Consider the following 18,867-nt stretch of genomic DNA (forward strand, 5'->3'; position numbering starts at 1 on the left):
TGCTAAAAACATCCTTTGATGCATTCTCTGCTCTTGTTTTCTCCCTGTAGGTCCGGTCCATGTGCACAATCCAGGCACAGTCATCTTTAGCTTGCTCAGTCAATTTACGGGTCAAGTCGGGCCAACGACCGAATGCGGGAAGACAGCTGAGAGAGCGAGGAGAGAGGAAGAGGATGAGAGAAACTGTCCAGTGTTTCATCCTGCATCTTCTCCCAGCATTCATCTCTCTGAGGAGGAGAGGAGCGGAGAGAATGACACCATTTTCTTCCCTTCCCAGGAGCAGGGGAAAGACTCCCACATGTCGAAAGAGGAGATCCTATGATGCATCTCAAAAAATTCAGAAGACTTGGATACAACAAACTTTGAAACCACAGATGAGTATGGATCATATTCGTCTTTCCTCAGCAAGCTGCGGATGCACTGACTTTGTTTCTGCAGCTTCTGGAAAACACTCACCTCAGAAATGTATTAAATCTCGGAAGAACAGCTGCAAAGTGGTCTTCTTTGTAAGTTATGATTTACAAACTCTTGTATATACTTTTAATAAGCTTCTTTGGCTCAGTGCAAAGAATGCCATCCAAGGTGTAGAAAGCTTTGTTAGGTAGTTATTAGGTAGTTTTAGTCAAATTTATTAAGTTTATTTTAAATGAAAAAGAAATAGAAGAAAAAATGTACACAGAACATCCACATGTGATATTGAAAAGCTGGCTACAAAAGCAGCTAATTATGTCTGCACATATATGTAGATATACATGAAATATGTTTAACTTTATGTACTATAGTACATACTTTCCTTTCACTGCCACAATGTCCCCTCTGTCTTATCAGTTCCAAGATTTTTACCCACCACAATTTTATACACTTCAAAGTCACAGATGCCAAAATGATCATCTGTCCTCTCAGGAAACAGCAACAGTCTCAAACTTTCCACCTTCTGGCATTTCACTGATCAGCACGGCGCGGAGTGCCTTTTAGCTCCATTTAAATGTCCAAAAGCAGTGACAAATGTTTTCCATCTGGGATGTGCCACCGAGTGTCTTGTCAGGTTCTCGCTCCTCCAAATTCCAGATCTGGTCTTTAACACATAGGTTGGTCACATTTCCCGCACACTTCCTGAACGGGCTTGGACACTTCTTCATCACATGCAGGTTGTGTGGCAGGTTTTTCAGCCAAGAAGTACCCTGAGCAGCAAGAAATGATGGGATGGTTTTAATAAGAATTCAAACATTTGGGGGTATTTATAACACAAAAGTTCTAAGAAAAATATTAAGTGATTTAAAAAAAATCTACTAACCGTGAGTGAACCTAATCCAGACTAAAAATGGCTTGATTTTTGTCACAACAACCAGTGCAATTCCTGTACACAGGAGGGCAATTATCACCAGGAACCACACCGTATCTATAATAACACATGAGAGAGTTAGTTTCCATAATTTACATCAGTTCAATAATTTCACAGGCAACACAATTTGGCTACTTTACCTGCAATCGGTTTAGGGGCGAGCCTGGTGGTGGAAACATCAGGTGTCGCCACTAGAGGGAAACATAAAAAAAAGAGAACCTTATAAGCTCACTGCAGGCATTATTAGTTCAATGACAAGATGACACTATTGTGGCTTGGATTTGTCAGTGAGCTCACTCTTTTGTCCCTAATGTTTAACTTATTTCATCATGTGTTTGTGTGTGTGTGTGTTTGAATGTGTGTGTCCTTTCTCCACGGTTACTGCAGAAGAGGCAAACAGTTACAAGAACATGCAAATAGCTTCCAAGCATCATTACCAGCTCATTTGTTTGGATTATTTTTAGTCATGTAACAGTTTCAGCTGAATCAGAAACATTTTAGGGATTCTGACTATGACCTGTCCACATTACTGTATGTAGGCAGGATTACAGTACAGGAAAACACATGCTACAACTAGGGCCTCTACAGTGACATTTAAAAAAAGAGACACAACAGACTATTTTGCTCACCTGCCCTCGTACAGAGCCCCGAGTGATAATAACACAGGACACGACATTAAGACTTTGAATCAGTTAACAGATTCATGTACTACACCCCTAAATCTGCCTGTCTTCTAGAACTTGTTAACATGGATTGCTACACTGTTACTGAGTTATGTTGTAGGGGGGATGGAGGCATGAAAGGAAATTTTTTTTAAGCACTGCGCAGAGCTTTGCCAGGAGGCTGTTGAGGTAGACAAGAGAAGTGCACAATTCTCACATTCTCACCTGTGTCTGTGCTCTCCTCTGTGGTTAGGTTTAGGCAACTCAAGCACTTCACATGAAGTTAGTAAATTCCCTAACCTTTGTGAAGTGCTGATGGTGCCAAAACGTAACCATAATAAAAAAAAATCTGTTTATGCTGTAAGTTGTAAACAACATTTCTTCATTGTGTTTCATGAAAAATGCGATCCGATAACAAATATTTTATTTTTTAATTTGTTGTTGTTTTAAACACTTTTTAAACACTGATGTTATCACCTCAGAGTGCATGCTTCTCCCTCGCAGACACACTGGGTTTAAGGTGGATGACATCAGCGTTTAAGGCATCTAAACTCATTACTGGCAGACTGAAAGATGCTAAAAGGCCACATAGAGCTGACTGACCTCAGTAGGGTTGTGGGTGATGACTATCTATGATTGGGTTTCTCTAAGCAAGTCCTGACGTTAGTGCTGCTTTACAATATCCTGATGGTACTTTTGTGTTGATATCTTCTTTTCTTTGGGTTAAAATATGCACTCAAAAAATTAGTCTTTGCCCTCATAAACACAAAATGAAACTGAAGTATATCAAATCAAAGGTTTATTCATTTAATTCATTAATCGTGATTTTTTTTAGGGAGCTCAGTGTAAGTTTCATTTGGCCAGATTCCATTAATTTGAACATTTTACGTTGTACTTACGTAACTGAATGTTTTCATGTAATCAGATTACTTAACGTCACCACTTTGGGCATGAATATTTTTTGAGTGTGAATGTTTCCTTGTTTGTAGGTACCCCACTGGATCCAGACAAACACGCTAGTAAATGCTCTTGTGCATACATGTAAATAAACAGTTTCTTTTAACAAACTTATTACACTGAGCTACTTTCAGTCTTGTTTTCATAAAATAAGGCATTTGAACTCATGGGTTCTCAGGAGTATTTTTAAATAAAAAGAAGTTATATTTCCAGATGTAGTTAAATGAGTAACTTCTCATGAAAAATGAGCATTTGCTGCCCTTTTGTGGTTCAGCCTGTACACTCAGACAAGTTTGATGCCAAAATCATTTTGGTGTAAAAGATGAGTATATCTGTTATGTTATTGCTTTTCATGGTAATGTTAAATTAGTCTCCGATCATATGTCTTTGGGCAACGCATCTACAATGTTATTTTTTGTGCTTTTACACTGATAATCTGTAGCAAATTGTTAATTAAAGAATGCAAAACGACAAAGCTCCTTAACGAGAATGTGATGCTGCACGTGGCCCTCAAGTGTGTTATGGTTGAAACTATTCAAAACAAAACACTGCAATGAATAAATGATAACCACTGTGTCAACAATTGTTTCACATTTAGTTGATTGTGCCGAGAAGGGCTCACTTACCAGTAGTAGATGGAGGGACGGTGGGTTTGACTGTGGCTGGTATCAATACACACTCTTTACAGTCTTGGTCTTTGCACTTGTAGCCAGCCTTACATGTGCACACAGTGTTATGAGTCGGGTTGCAGTCTGTCTTGACCTCCACTTTTGCTGTGGAAAAACACGGTCATTGTTAAAAGTGATTTAAAGACGGATAAAGTTGAAAGTGTATGCAAAGGATGTCTTTGTGATAAAACTGAAAATGTGAAATGACTCACAAAGCTAGGCACGACAGGTAAAGATTCTGGTTTGAAGTCATAAGACCGTTATATTATCACGTCTGGTGCTTCTTCTTTAGAGAATTTTAAACACTTTTTAAACACTGATGTTATCACCTCAGAGTGCATACTTGTCCCTCGCAGACACAGTGGGTTTAAGGTGGATGACATCAGCGTTAAGTGCATCTAAACTCATTACTGGCAGACTTTAAAAACTAGAAACAACGAGCTGAAAGATGCTAAAAGGCCACATAGAGCTGACTGACCTCTGTAGGGTTGTGGGTGATGACTATCTATGATTGGGTTTCTCTAAGCAAGTCCTGACGTTAGTGCTGCTTTACAATATCCTGGCGGTACTTTTGTGTTGATATCTTCTTTTCTTTGGGTTAAAATATGCACTCAAAAAATTTGTCTTTGCCCTCATAAACACAAAATGAAACTGAAGTATATCAAATCAAAGGTTTATTCATTTAATTCATTAATTGTGATTTATTTTTTTAGGGAGCTCAATGTAAGTTTCATTTGGCCAGATTCCATTAATTTGAACATTTTACATTGTACTTACGTAACTGAATGTTTTCATGTAATCAGATTACTTAACGTCACCACTTTGGGCATGAATATTTTTTGAGTGTGAATGTTTCCTTGTTTGTAGGTACCCCACTGGATCCAGACAAACACGCTAGTAAATGCTCTTGTGCATACATGTAAATAAACAGTTTCTTTTAACAAACGTATTACACTGAGCTACTTTCAGTCTTGTTTTCATAAAATAAGGCATTTGAACTCATGGGTTCTCAGGAGTATTTTTAAATAAAAAGAAGTTATATTTCCAGATGTAGTTAAATGAGTAACTTCTCATGAAAAATGAGCATTTGCTGCCCTTTTGTGGTTCAGCCTGTACACTCAGACAAGTTTGACGCCAAAATCATTTTGGTGTAAAAGATGAGTATATCTGTTTGTTATGTTATTGCTTTTCATGGTAGTGTTAAATTAGTCTCCGATCATATGTCTTTGGGCAACGCATCTACAATGTTATTTTTTGTGCTTTTACACTGATAATCTGTAGCAAATTGTTAATTAAAGAATGCAAAACGACAAAGCTCCTTAACGAGAATGTGATGCTGCACGTGGCCCTCAAGTGTGTTATGGTTGAAACTATTCAAAACAAAACACTGCAATGAATAAATGATAACCACTGTGTCAACAATTGTTTCACATTTAGTTGACTGTGCCGAGAAGGGCTCACTTACCAGTAGCAGATGGAGGGACGGTGGGTTTGACTGTGGATACACACTCGTTACAATCTTGGTCTTTGCACTTGTAGCCAGCCTTACATGTGCACACAGTGTTATGAGTCGCGCTGCATTCTGTCTTGACCTCCATGTTTGCTGTGGAAAAACACGGTCATTGTTAAAAGTGATTTAAAGACAGATAAAGTTGAAAGTGTATGCAAAGGATGTCTTTGTGATAAAACTGAAAATGTGAAATGAGTCACAAAACTGGGCACGACAGGTAAAGATTCTGGTTTGAAGTCATAAGACCGTTATATTATCACGTCTGGTGCTTCTTCTTTAGAGAATTTCAGTTTGATGAAACACGGTCTATCTTAAATGATGCTTTAGTGTGCACACCTCAATCTGATGTTACATATTAGCAATCAGCGAACTACTTATATGACTTCCAAAGAGTCACAGTCATCCCAAAACCAAACACACAAAGTGAAAATCGTAAACAGAAATCATTTTGTGGCATTTAGGGTCACAGAGGGACGTAGCACAACATGCAGAGTCTTAAAAGCTCACCAGCCAACAGCGGTCCACAAGCAGAATAAAAATATTTTCACTTTTTCCAGACAGATTACTATAAAATGAGCAGCTGAGGTCACAACATGAGGACTGTGGACATTTTAAAGCTGGCAGCGACTCTTACATGTGTGCTCAGCACTGTTTTACTCTGCTGTCTTATAATAATGAATTAAAATGCAGTGAGAGCAGTAAGCAGCATAAACATACAGAGTAGTAAACAGAAGAGAACAGGTAACCAAGCATTTTGTTCCATGAAGCCCTCTGAGGTCCACACATCCAAACTCTTATCATCATCACCAACAAATCATTGGCACCAACAACACAGAAGCACTTTTTATATCACTGCTCTGCTATGCAAAGTTTTTGAGTGGGCTGAATTATTTCCATAGCCGTTAATTGGTATAAAGCCCCTTCTTGTGCTTTGAACGCCCACCTTCCTCTGCTGAAGAAATGTAAACAGTTTTTCTAATGTGCAGGTGTATAAACAATAAGTAGATGTTTGGTCGATGTTAAATGTCTATATGTATCTGGTTTGTAATTTGGAAAAAGGTATGTGAGCCCTTTGGTTATGATATGTGTAAAAAAGGCTTCTTGGTTGACACACAAAAAAGTCAAATTCAGCTAAAATGCACATGTAGCCAAAATTGAGACCGAGAAACTCAAATTTGTCTCAGTTCTGTGTTTTCTCTTGTCTGTTTTCCACAGTGACATTTAAAAAAGGCACGACATGCTGTTTTGTTCACCTGTACCAGCACAAAGCCCTGAGTAATAATAACATAGGACATGACATTTCTGCTCTTTCCGCTGTTTGCTGCTTTTTTGGTATTTTGCTCTTTTTTCCACTGACATGAAGATGGTCTGCTTTTTCAGCCTCCTCCTGTCTCGGTGGGCTGTGCCGCAGACCATGTCGAGATTACTGTGTAAACACAAACTTCTGCTGCAGAATCTCATCATATTAAACCCCAGTGCTGGCTCACAGTTGGTTTCACAGACCCCCTTCTCTTCCCCTTCTGTCTTTCATCTCCTTCTGACTGTATCCCCCCGTTGATACATGAAATGGGAAATCCCCTTGCGTAAGTTTTGTATATGCAAACTTCTCTGAAATCGTGAGTTGAGAAACAGCTAGCAGTCTGACTTTGTCAAGATTCTGTGGAGTCATTGGTCAAATGCAGTGGTCAGGTCGACAGAGAGTTAATGACTCACTCACACATCTCACATCAAGAGAGAGCATGATAGAGCTCACACACTAACACAAAATGTATAAGCAACCACATGTTTCACTATAACAAGGGGAGGGGGGGTCCTGAGTAGTATTTTTACTGTAATGCTTTGTCATTCTTCTATCTGCTTAAAAGATAACAGGTACGCTCTAGCGGGAATATCTGTGTACAAGAGCTCAAATCAACGTGTCTGTAGAAAAACGTGTAAGTCGTAAAACCCACTACGTCATCATTCCTGCCACTAAAGCTCTTTGTGCTGTCAGTCTAAAAATTGCCTTAAAGTTTTCACACATTTCAAATCCTCACATGTACTGTAGCGCCTCCACGCCCAAGGCTAAAGATGTGAAGTTACTCACGTTTGCTGCAGCTGTTACAAAATTCACAGTTCATCGCCGTGTTGTAGCCGGCTGTGTATTTCCCAACTTCACAGGGTTCACATTTATGGTCACAGTTTTTCTGTGAGCGTCTGGCCATAAACTCACCTGGAATATATGAAACATCAGTTTGCAGTTAAAGCACTACTGTTGACATCACAGCCATGAGCTTTAATGGGATGTGAGGAAGTTACTGTACCTGCAGGGCACTTTTCACAGCAAAACGTAGGTGATATATATGGCCAGCTGTACTGTGTTGGACTGCAAGTGGGCTTTACAGGGTTAGAAGATAGCAAAGGTAGGAAGCACAGTAATGGTAAAATAAAACAGAGTGGCCGCATCTGGGAAGAAACATACAAGAAAAGAAGAGGAGGAGGAGGAGGAGGAAAAGGAGGGGAGTAAGCAGAGACAGGAGGAAAAGTATTACTATCATGATTCTGTCAGATGTATTCACATAACAATCCCAGCAGACACTCAGTGAAACACACTAAAGATTAAAGATGATAAATATCATAACATCTTCCATTCTGAGAAAAAGAATTCGGTAGTCAGGCTGCCTAAATATGTTAGGACACACATTTTAAACTCTAAAAAAGCCTGTAACACACTGATGATAAAACACATACAAAATACAACACTAAGAGAGACCAGCTTTACATCCTAATGCAAACAGGTTACAAGGCTCTACTAAAACATTCAAAATGATAAAGTTATAGCTGAAAATACATGCTGTGAAAATCTTTACTTACTGTGGAGGAGAGGTTTTAGCAAGATGTCACTTGGGACCCTCTGAGCCTGAGACTGAGCAGGGGACGAGAAGTGTGTCAAGGGACTATTCATAAAATGTCAGAGATGACTCATCCTGAAAACCTGACATATTAACAGTCAACATCCTTGTCCCACTCTCTCTCTCTCCTGTCTTTTTGGAGACCACCTTGGCTGTGCACAGCAACATACCCCCTGTCAGCCTCCACATTTTTCCATCATTCTATCTCTCTCATTTCCTCCAAAATCTGCTTTTGCTGCGAGCACTCTGATGCTTTTTATTCTCTCGTTTTCTCTTTCACCTCTGCCACTCTCGCTCTCTCTCGCCTCTTCTTAGCACAGGATGATGAAGTGGTTTAATGTAAGGCATCGTTTACCTCATAGGTATCTTTTTACTCTTATAGAAAGGTGTTAATGAGAAAAATGTCATTCCAAGAAATTACTTTGTGATAATGAGAAGGCGTGTAATGTTATGAGGATTGAAAACATTGCAATGCCAATTGCATGCATAGGTCCCAAATTGCTCATTACAAAAAAATTTTTATCATTTCAAATATAAACATTGACAAAAAACCAAAATGTTTCTGTAGAATAACGTGCAAGTTAAGAAACAGTTATGTTATTCTTTATCAACTCATACTACACATTGGAGCAATTAAAGGATAATATGCGCGTTTCTTTAAATGGTGTGACGTGTAACATGCTAAGGCATGAATTTATTGTTTTATATCTACTGGCATTATTACCTCTACCAAGGAGATTATTGGCTGTGTGTGTGCGTGTGTGTGTGTGTGTGTGTGTGTGTGTGTGTGTGTGTGTGTGTGTGTGTGTGTGTGTGTGTGTGTGTGTGTGTTGTCAGTTGGATTACTCAGAAGGTAAGGACTGATTAATATAAAAATGTTACCAAAAGTGGAGCATGGGTGAACTTACAATTTTAAGTTTTGGAGTCAGATTTAGAGCCAGGACTGTCACAGGGGCTTGAGTGTGAGGACCCAAATGACAGGCAGACCGAGGCAAACAAAAAGCGAGCTGTTTACTGCAGACTGATGTCAAGGTTGTACAAATGTGAATCATGAGGGACAAAGGAAACTGAAAACTATAACTACTGAAACCTAAGACTTGAAAGCACAGTAAGGCCTTCAAACACCAGAAACACCAGAGGTCGGGACCACTGGGAAAGAGAACAGAAACATACACAGACAATATACACAGAAGGGTAAATAGGGAAAGTGGAGATAAGACACAGGTGAACTAAATCAGACAGAAACAAGGTACAAGAAGCAAAAATAAAGGCAACGCACAAGGAATTCTAACTCTCAAAGTAAAAGGGGAAATGTGATAATTAAATAGGGAAGACATACACGTGAATGAATTTAATGCACAAGACTTGACATGGCAGAAAGGGAACACAGGAAGGATTACAACTAAGGCAACTAGGAACCAAGAATGGGGCTAAATTTACTAAGAGTAAAAAAAACAAGAAATGATATAAAACATTAAACAAACCTAATAGAAAGTCAAAAAAAACCTTACACACTGGGCAAACTAGCTGAGTTTTTTTAAAGGCTGACATTTTGATATAGGACAAAATTGGGCATTTCACATCACAGCTTCACACACACTTCTGAAGTGGGATAACAAAAAAAAAGTGAGGCATCATGTTTAAGATAGACTCTCAATATAATCACAATATTAAAAAAACGATCCGGATCCAGACATTCATCTGGATCCAGCAGCTCATTTGTTCATGGTGTGGACCTCATTGTTATCCTTGTATGAAGTCTTAGACTGTCTTCTGTTAGTTTCATGCACACTTCAGTTTGTTATCTGAAGGTTGAGTGTATTTTTTCTGAATTAAAACAAAAGGTATATTTTCCAGACAGGGATAAAACCGTGCTGTAAATGATAAGAATGATATGTTTCTAGTTAATTGCTTTATTATTGGTGTAACTGGTAGCATAGGTGTGAGAACATTAATCAGCAAAAACTGACAAAATGCCATTAGTGTGTAGATAGCTGCCAGCCAGCGATAATTACTATACTTGACCTCAGTTTTCACAGAAACCAAGCCACAGCACGTGACCTCCTTTCAACAGTGAAACGGGGACTAGGTTTAAGGAAATAGGGGCAGCCTCAAGTGACAAGTGTGACTATAGCTGAGTAGCAACACTCAAACAGAATACAGAGATGACTGGATGAGAGATGACTGTGCAACAAGACCATGGCTGATCATGAACTGGTTACAGCAAAACTGGTCATGCTTATCTTGAGGTTTCAGTATCAGTATTGATGCTTGACCGTAAGAGTTGATACGTCTAAACAGAACTTCAAAAGTTCTTGTGCCAGGAACATGTTGACTCTTTTGTTATGAAGTAAACAGATAAACAACGCCACTTTTTAGTTAACAAAATCTGCATGCTGAGTCAGAGATGAGCCAGTCAGTCCTCACAGCTGGACTAGAAGACTGTGTGGGGGAATCAACAGTCTATTTGCATGTGCATTTCTGCAAAGACCTATGTATGCCAAACGGGTTAGTGTAAGTGACACTTTATGTGTGACACAGAGGAAGACTGGGTGAGAGGGAGGAGGAAGAGTGAAGAGATGAAGATGCTTTTTTTGTTGCTAACTATAAAGGAAGGATGTGGTTTTTCTGAGGAAGCACTTGTCTTGCTCTGCTGAATGAGCTCTTTAGTATACTGTAATAGCAAAGTCGCGTGAGGTAACGCTCTGCTGGCCTCTTTAATAAAGGACTGGTCTACTACAGGATGCTCTTTTAAAAATTATGGTGCCTATAAATATAGTTAAGTGATACTTGCCTTACAGCCTATGCTTAATCTCTGTAGTCAATTTCACAGTGTGCAAAGACGTTTTTATCAGGTCCTTTCCAGAATAACTAATGATTTCAAAGTAATGGCTTAACCACTCAGCGTCCACTCATTTGGTGATTCGTTTAGGAGTAAAATTATACAAAGGTATTAAAGGTTCATCCCTTTATAGGACATTTTCAGATCTTTGGCACATTCAAGCAGAAGAGAGCAAGACGAATGTCATAGACTGCAAGTGTGGAAAGAAAGTGAAAGACGTGTCCAGACCAGGTCCCTGACAGAAGCTGGGAAGAAGACACAACACGGGAGTAAAGGGAGAGCACGGGGATGTATTATCATTTATCGCACTGTAAATAAACGCACCGTTTGCGTTTTGGGTCCTATTTTCCTCCACATCCCCACGGCTTGCTCTGGCAAACCGTGACAGAATCATCCCGGGTCAGTGGAGGCTTCACCACACTATTAAGTAGCTCCCTCCGCCGATGCTGATCCGCTGACGGTGTGTGGCATCCTCCTCGGGCGTGGCCAGCAATCTTCAGGCCGGACGGTGCCTGCAGCCCGGCCTCCTGGTTACAGCCACAACCACACACACACCTCCCTATACATACACACATGGAAAAAAAATAACAGTGAACACACACACAAAATATAAAAAGGTCCACAACTCAGAACGTTTTAACGTTGTCTTAAATCAAAGAGTAGTTAATAAGCAACCCCGTTTACAAAAAGCAGCTGGCACACCTTAATAATGTAAACAACATGGCCTGCAGAGAGGTCAGTTAAGCATCCATAGCAGATGGCAGCACCTGCCTGCAATGATGGTACTTGTGACACAAATGTGAAAGCTACATACATGATGTGTAGTAATGTCCCCCCCCCCCCCCCCCCTTTCATCACTGTGCTGGCTTTTAAATTCCTCTTTATCCCCTGGGAGGCAATCTTTTACCTTTTCATTCATTAGATCACAGCTCAGGCCCCAAAACGCTTCTGGATCGTCTTTGGTTATGTTTTTTATCTGGGTCCGTCCTTTGGGAGGTTTACGGGCTTGCCCAGCTGTGAGCAGACGCACAGAAAGACCCAGAACCCGTTTGAGACATACATAAATACTGAGCCACCTACACCTACACGTTATTATTACAGCTGTTTGGCCACGCCATTAACTCTGCAGTTATTGAGTCAGCGGAGCGTTGGCGACTTTTCTGCACAGTGTGGCTCAGCACTCTGTAACTTCACTTGGTCTCGACTTCATAGATAATTTCTGTGATTCCTTAATGGCGCTAAAAGATTAAGGGGTGTTGTTCAATATTTTGATATATACGATGCCCTCCCCCGCAATGACGAAGTGGGAATCGTTGCTGGAGAGAAGACTGTCTGGAATATCCTGCTTAGTCTGCTGCCACTACGATGGAGGACTGATGGATGGATGCCAGATTTTAGCACTCACACTGGTGCGTGGACGTGCAGCGGCTTGCAGTCCTTGCCACTTGTATACAGAGGTTTTCTGAATATGAAAACCTACAATGCAATGCTAGTATGAACTACTAGCCCACGCAGTCTTTCGCACCGAGGTGAACCCCTCCCTGTATTTGGGAAAGACTAAATCACCCTCTCTCCGAGATACTCTTTTTATCCGGTCAAGCTACTGGCCTATCGATGTTTAACTCTATGTTTTAGGTTGTGGATTGTTCCCTTAGATATCTGTGTATATATAGTCTAAAATTTAATTTAATATCTTTTTTTAATGTAGAAACTTCCAATTCATTTTTTTTTAAAAAGCTGCAAATGATCGTAGTGTGCTTTTATTTACAGATAGCTCCACATCCCAAGTGTTTTATGATTCTTGTTATTGTCCTTATTGAACTGAAGTTGACTTGTCTGCTGGTTTAACGGCTTTCCTACAGGTTTGTTGTGTTTTTGAACCTCAGGTGCAGTTTTGCCAGTTTGCCTGTGAAACTAATTCCTGTGAAACGTGCGCGTCACAGCATTTCCCGTTTGAGACCGCCTCTCCCCTTCAGAGACTGGGCAGCAGCAGTTCTGTCGCGCTGCTTTCTCTAAAATATATATGTGTACTTCAGTAACTTAAATGCCGATTTCCACGCAAGGAGCTGAGGTTAAGAAATATTCCTCGGAGTGACGGTGGTTGTCCAGGTAAGTGACGGTTAAATATCTAAGCAGTGTGTCTGTGGGAAGGAGCGATTCATATCAGACTGTGGTGGGCGTTTGTGTGGTGGGTAGTTAAATCGAAACCAGTGACAAGAAAAAAGTTAAATGAAAAGTGCAGATTAAGTTCTCAAACACGTCAGTGTTATCTGTAAATACGTAAAAATAAGACACGTCGAGTTTTTGTGCGCTTAAAAACACTCGAAAAAGTTTCTAATCTCAGCCTTTGACCGCGACAGGGAAGCGAAGAGGGAAGCTGCCCAAACAAGTGGCGCAGATATGCGACCTTCGTTTACTGAGCACAGTCTCTCTGTGAATTATTTCTTTAGGGATCACACTGTCTTCACAGTAGTCACACCCAAACTCGTCCTCTTTAAGGTGTTTAAATTCATTCAATTAAGGGCTTGTTAACGGGAGAAGATGCATAATGTGCAGTATTATGTGTAGGATTGTATAAAGCACCGCTCTGCTAATAGTCAGCTTTAATAAAAAATCCAGGCGAAAACATTTGCAGCCTCAGCCCCCGCACGCGTTACATATCCGTATACCTGTGGCGTTACATTTGTGAGATAAATGAGGTAAATTATTACCTGTGCAGCGGCTTGTAGACAGTTTCGTTTAATCTCCTCACCATGCTGGGAAAACCACTTCTGATAATTCAGCCTCTACAACACATATCATTTCATCTAATCTATTTAAAATTTCTGTCCAATACAAGTCTATGGACACAATGTGAACCCGGGGTTCACTTTGTTTCACTTCTGCTAATTTAAATGTAAAAAATAATTTTTAATAATGCTCCACATCTCTATGAAAACTCCTTCTATGTTATCAGGAGTTGAGCAACCAAACTTGGCAGGTCTCGGGGTTCTTATCTATCATCAGATGTTATGATGTCATTTTGTTGCCTAGCATTCACCTACCAACTGGATTAAATAGCACATTTTTCGCATTTATGCAACCATAACACCTGATAAAAGCACAGTATGTCTTAATGTTATGACACAATACTGTAGCATATGAGTAGTTCTAAAGTGCACAAGCAAACATGGTAACGGCTGACACGATTAGAGCTTTAAAATGCATTCTGCTCTCTGCCAAAATCCTGCTTTATGATTTTTGTACTGTGCCTATTCCTAAAATCCTTTTTGTTAATTACCATTCAGCTGACCAGAGAACAGACCGCAATCCTACACAGCAGCCAAGGGGCCAGTGCGAGGATCGGGGGCTGATGGAGTGCAGCAGCTATGCTATGCAACTACACTTCCTCAAATTAGTGGACTTTGGGTCATTTTGATTATGGAGGCCCTTCGGCACAGAGGACAGAGGAGTAAAAAAGCCTCTTTTGGCACCTTACTTTGCCTGATGGTGAGAACACCTTAAAGGTCACTGCATGAAGAAATGAGAAATTCCCTTGTTGGGAACTTCTCTTTGGATATTCATTGTAAATTCTTTGTTTTAGTGCATGTTCATCACCACTTTGGCAGCGTTACCAGAGTCACAGGAAGTTAATAAGAACTGTAAACCTGACGAGTTTCACACTGAAGATGGAATATGTTGCAACAAATGCAGTCCAGGTACTGTATGAGCCACTGTATGTCATATATATCCACAGTGACAAGCAAATAATCTGAGACATCATCAAGCTAACTTTTTGTTTTTACACGTAATTTTCCTGTTTTCAGGTTTTAAGCTTCAAGAAAAATGTCATGGTCCCAAAGAGAGATCAACCTGCACACAGTGTCCGGGAGGACAGTACTTAGAATTTATGAACTACTCCCCCAACTGCCTACCTTGCAGAACCTGCAAAGGTAGAGCAACTTTATCCTTTCCTGACTCAGTCTAACATGTTAGATTTAGAAGTATATCTTCAGCTTCAGGTTTGCCTTACTCGATTTTCTTTTGTGTGTGTGTGCGTTCTTTTCTGCAGCTTTAAAGAATGAAATCCAGGTGTCGCCATGTTTAGGAAACCAGAACACTAAGTGTCGATGTAAAGATGGATATTACAAGATTAGAATTGACAGCGAAACCTTTGATTGTCGCAGATGTAAAACGTGCAAAGCCGATGAAGTGGAAATGCAGAAATGTAAGCCTTAACTTATTCCAGTACCCACCCAGTCATGGCCCATAATGCATTTCTTCATGTGAGTCTAAATAGAAACAATCTTGCTGTTCACAGGTACACCAGATAATAACACTGTGTGCAGATGTAAAGACAATTACTACAAAGACAACGGCAAGTGCAAACTGTGCGAGAGGTGAGCATACGACTGTTGTATGTGAGCTTTGTGTGTGTGCGCATTGTTCCTATTTCACTGTTTGGGATTGTTTGTTTAAATGTTAACGGGGAAGTGTGTTTGTAGAATTGAAACTCTCAGCACATTTCTCAGTCTTTCCATTTGTTGGCAACAGAGAAGTTATGACACATGAAAACCTGAGATGTGAACAGTCACTGAACAAGTTCTCATTTGTTAAACACACAGTCTGTCTGTCCCACTCAGGGAGGAAGTAAATGTTTATAAGTCTTAGAAACACTCGAGTCAAGCCGATGTAGACAGATGTCTTATGTGGATGTCTTATACTTAAAAAAATAGAATTATGAATGTAAAAATCATGGCAACCCACATTTTGTGTTAGTTAATAATTTAGCATGTGGATAGGTACAGTGGTATTTATCATGGGAAAAAACCTGAGAGCCCAGGGGAACTTACTGCCCGTACTTTCAACAATCCCGAGCTACATTCTTTCTAACAAATAAATGTAGCAATTAGTAGTGATTGTGACAGCTGAATAAGTGTTAATTCAACACTAATTACTTGCTTAGTGGTAACTTTGAAACAGTACTGAAAGTGTGAAAATGAAATTGCTTGAATTCATATGATGATGTAAAAAAGGCATCTTGGCTGTCATGTGAATCGTTTCCTCTTTAAGATGTGCTACTTCCTCGTCCGTGTTATGAAATGTGTTCTCTCTTCTCCACAGTTGCTCTCCTCAGTGCAACCACTTGTGTTCAAAACCCACAATAGGTGAGCACCAACCAGGCCCTCTTTTCTCACAAAAGAGTGAGCAAATAGAATAATCATAGATGTACTTAAGCATATTAAAATATTATTAATAATTTTGTTGACTAAGACATAATGTATGTTTTTTCAATTCTCAACTCCAGTAAAACTTTACATTTTCTGTACATTTTCTTTTCTTATGTTTTAATATGGATCTATTTTTTTTCTGTAACTTTCTAGCTACTTCAAAAGAAAATACGCCCAATGAATCGGACTCTTTTGTCAGTATAATTGCTGGAGCTGGAGCTGGAATATTAGTGTTGATGGTGTCGGTGGTTTTAATGACGTACGTGATCACGAAACGACAAACCAAAAAAAGGCTACTACGGTCCTCCCAGCGATCTGATACTTCCCAGGAATCTTGTGAGGTACGTTGATTTAACTGCCGGTCGTTACTTTTCTCAGTTCGGTCTACAATCTGCAGACAATAAATAGGATCTGCTCTTGTTTTATAGCAGGTCTTGGTGAAGAGTGAGGAACATTTGGAGACCATTGTGACAGAGGTTCCTCAGACTTCTGTGGCCCAAGTGGAGACGTCCAAACTGCCTGACTGTGTCCCGCTGGAAATCAATTGTGAGTGTATAGCTCCTCATCAGAGGTCCAGTGTGCAAGCTTCAACAAAAAGTTGCTCAGTTGTATCGCTTTTGCTCAATACCCCTATTCATTTCTCCCCCCAACAGTCTCTGAGCTGATCTATGCCGTCCTGGATCTGGTACCTGTGGTGCAGGTGAAGCAGCTGGTGCGTTGTCTTGGTGTGACTGATACAGAGATTGAACAAGCAGAGATGGATCACCGATCCTGCCGGGAGGCTCACTACCAGATGCTGCGGGTGTGGGCCTTACATTCAGGTGGAGGAGGACGAGGTGGAATGCTGCACAGGCCACTGTTCAATGAATTATTAGAAAAACTAAGAAATATGCACCTGGGGAAAGCAGCTGAGGAACTGGAGACAAAATATGGCATTCAGTAACTCTGTAAAACATGCCAAGAGGAACAAAATGCTTATGAGCCCAAGTATTGCTGGCTTTAAGGACTCAATCGTGGATGCCAAACTGGCCTGGTGCTACAACAAAAGCAGCAGCTTTATTTCACAGTACACATATGAGACTGAAGACTTTGGGTCCTTCTTTGACAATCACACAGCGAGATGACGGGAAGAAACAACTAAGAGCAAATGAACAAACGGCTGAAAGCGTCGCAGAAAACGTTTGCATTCAGATCATTTTCAAAGAGCTTTTTACAATGAGTAGTTTTTTACATTTTGAAAACCAGGATTATTTCTTTATTGCTGAGCAATATCTGAGAAGACTGATGCTACTCTCTTCACATTATATATAATCCTACAGCTATTTTGTACCTTTAAACCAAGCCAAGCTATACTCCCCAAAGCAAACTATATTTCCCAAAGACGCAGACATTCATTAACATGACCAGTGTTAAAGGCTAGTTGTTCCTCTGGCTCTAGAATGACAGTCCTACGCTGCACCAGTAGAGAAGTCCCAAGTTGGGCGTTGAGACAGTTTTGTGACCAAAAGTAGCCTCAGGAACAAATCTGACAACTTAAAAAAAAAACAAACCCAAAATGAGCAATGTAAGTGTAGCATGAGACAATGTGATGGTGCAATTGTAGAAATGCCAAAGCAGACAAATAGATTTTGAGGTAAAACATGCAAAAAGAAATGTTTGAGATTCCAAAAGAAGGTCTAGTTGAGTCATGCCAGGTAAATGTTGGCACGTACGATGGAAGAGTGGTGGAGAAATTGCACTCATTCGTTGTAGCGTAGGATTCAGGAGGTGTTATCACTGTGCGATCGGCATACCTCAAACTTAATATCCTGCTAAAGCTTTTTCCTGCTGAAATCTTGCAGTCTGAATGCACCTTAACCAATGTGTTATTTCTTTATTATCACTATGACAAGTCTCTTAAAATGGTTGATGCATTTTGTACCGTATGCATTTCTATGTAGTTTTATTAACTTTTAGGGGAGTCAAATGTATCTACTTTACTAGTGTGTTTAACTTAAGCTACCCATTTTTTTTATTGTAAATAGTTGCAATTAAAAAATAGTTACAAGTTAAACTTATTATTGCAAAACATGTATTTCTTTCTAGAGGGAAGTGGTGTATTTAATCCCGGTACCGTTGAGTTAACAGGTAATGTTTTAATAGGACAGTGGTTCACAAACATTCTGTGGCATGCTTCAACTTAAAAATCAATTTATCCACCCCCCCCCCCCCCCACCTCCTTCCCCTTGCAAGAGCTCGTGCACGGTTTCTATCACTCATTAACATCGATGAGGAAGGAACTTAAAAAGAGAGGGACAGAGATTCTAGTTGAATTTCAGTCATATGAAGGTCAGCACAGTAATACTGACAAGCTTTTTACCCCTTGATTGTGCATGTTCTTCCTCTGGTGCTGCACCCACACAGCGAGGCCCACCCTGCAGTTGAGGACCACTGAAATTGTATTGGAAACTTTGTGGTTCCTACTTACAGTAGGGCTGACCGCTGCCACATTCAATGATAAGCTTTCAATGAAACCCTATCATGCAAGCATTATTCATACTGCTATAGAAAAGAGGACACACCTGTTCCCAGTGTCTCTCAGCTGAGCGACTTTTATAATACAGTTGTTTCACTGTGCAGATTCACATAGCAATCAGTAACACTTGAATTGAAAAGTGTATTTTCAAATGGTTTTATACTTAAAACAAAAATATTTACCGACTGGATGATGATTGTCAATCAATGTTGCGCATCAATCAAATGTAAAACCCAAGTTTTAATAAATGTGTCATGTCTCTTTCTCTGT

At 40.0% G+C, this 18,867-nt stretch overlaps 3 protein-coding genes across 9 annotated transcripts in view; 2 read left to right on the top strand and 1 right to left on the bottom strand.

The window, feature by feature from the left end:
- Positions 1-5,048, top strand: part of si:dkey-260g12.1 (tumor necrosis factor receptor superfamily member 5) — a 33,868-nt gene extending 28,820 nt beyond the window's left edge. For 3 of the 5 annotated variants that reach the window (XM_040030048.1, XM_040030046.1, XM_040030047.1), the window contains exon 11: positions 51-5,048. In XM_040030048.1, coding sequence (XP_039885982.1) covers positions 51-322 — 272 coding nt within the window. In that variant the 3' untranslated portion in view covers positions 323-5,048. The remainder of the gene's footprint in view (positions 1-50) is intronic. The other 2 variants (XM_040030044.1, XM_040030049.1) reach the window with 1 other exon arrangement.
- Positions 614-13,845, bottom strand: cd27 (CD27 molecule). 2 transcript variants are annotated; one of them, XM_040030051.1, is made up of 10 exons: positions 13,584-13,845; positions 11,197-11,431; positions 7,993-8,044; positions 7,443-7,584; positions 7,226-7,351; positions 5,095-5,232; positions 3,588-3,734; positions 1,483-1,533; positions 1,295-1,399; positions 614-1,181 (listed from the first exon to the last, which is right to left on the bottom strand). In XM_040030051.1, exons 4-10 carry the CDS (start codon positions 7,582-7,584, stop codon positions 1,078-1,080), a joined length of 813 nt encoding a protein of 270 aa, XP_039885985.1. In that variant the 5' UTR covers positions 7,993-8,044; positions 11,197-11,431; positions 13,584-13,845; the 3' UTR covers positions 614-1,077. The 2 variants fall into 2 exon arrangements, with proteins under 2 accessions (XP_039885985.1, XP_039885986.1); XM_040030052.1 differs by having other exon boundaries at positions 7,993-11,431.
- tnfrsf1a (tumor necrosis factor receptor superfamily, member 1a) lies at positions 12,709-18,861 on the top strand. 2 transcript variants are annotated; one of them, XM_040030043.1, is made up of 10 exons: positions 12,709-12,981; positions 14,160-14,361; positions 14,456-14,570; positions 14,679-14,804; positions 14,924-15,079; positions 15,173-15,251; positions 15,976-16,019; positions 16,236-16,423; positions 16,514-16,628; positions 16,736-18,861. In XM_040030043.1, exons 2-10 carry the CDS (start codon positions 14,293-14,295, stop codon positions 17,023-17,025), a joined length of 1,182 nt encoding a protein of 393 aa, XP_039885977.1. In that variant the 5' UTR covers positions 12,709-12,981; positions 14,160-14,292; the 3' UTR covers positions 17,026-18,861. The 2 variants fall into 2 exon arrangements, with proteins under 2 accessions (XP_039885977.1, XP_039885976.1); XM_040030042.1 differs by having other exon boundaries at positions 12,723-12,981; positions 16,511-16,628.
- Positions 18,862-18,867: the final 6 nt, after the last annotated feature.

The sequence above is a fragment of the Simochromis diagramma genome, unplaced genomic scaffold (assembly GCF_900408965.1).
Source record: "Simochromis diagramma unplaced genomic scaffold, fSimDia1.1 OVJJ01000361.1, whole genome shotgun sequence".
NCBI lineage: Eukaryota > Metazoa > Chordata > Actinopteri > Cichliformes > Cichlidae > Simochromis > Simochromis diagramma.

Coding starts and splice junctions, on each gene's coding strand:
- cd27 (XM_040030051.1), bottom strand. CDS start 7,584: ATGCGGCCACTCTGTTTTATTTTACCATTACTGTGCTTCCTACCTTTG. Junction 5,233..7,225: donor TTGTAACAGCTGCAGCAAAC/GTGAGTAACTTC, acceptor GTTTTTCCACAG/CAAACATGGAGGTCAAGACA. Junction 3,735..5,094: donor CGTCCCTCCATCTGCTACTG/GTAAGTGAGCCC, acceptor GTTTTTCCACAG/CAAAAGTGGAGGTCAAGACA.
- tnfrsf1a (XM_040030042.1), top strand. CDS start 14,293: ATGGAGGCCCTTCGGCACAGAGGACAGAGGAGTAAAAAAGCCTCTTTT. Junction 15,080..15,172: donor TGAAGTGGAAATGCAGAAAT/GTAAGCCTTAAC, acceptor TGCTGTTCACAG/GTACACCAGATAATAACACT. Junction 16,629..16,735: donor TGTCCCGCTGGAAATCAATT/GTGAGTGTATAG, acceptor TCCCCCCAACAG/TCTCTGAGCTGATCTATGCC.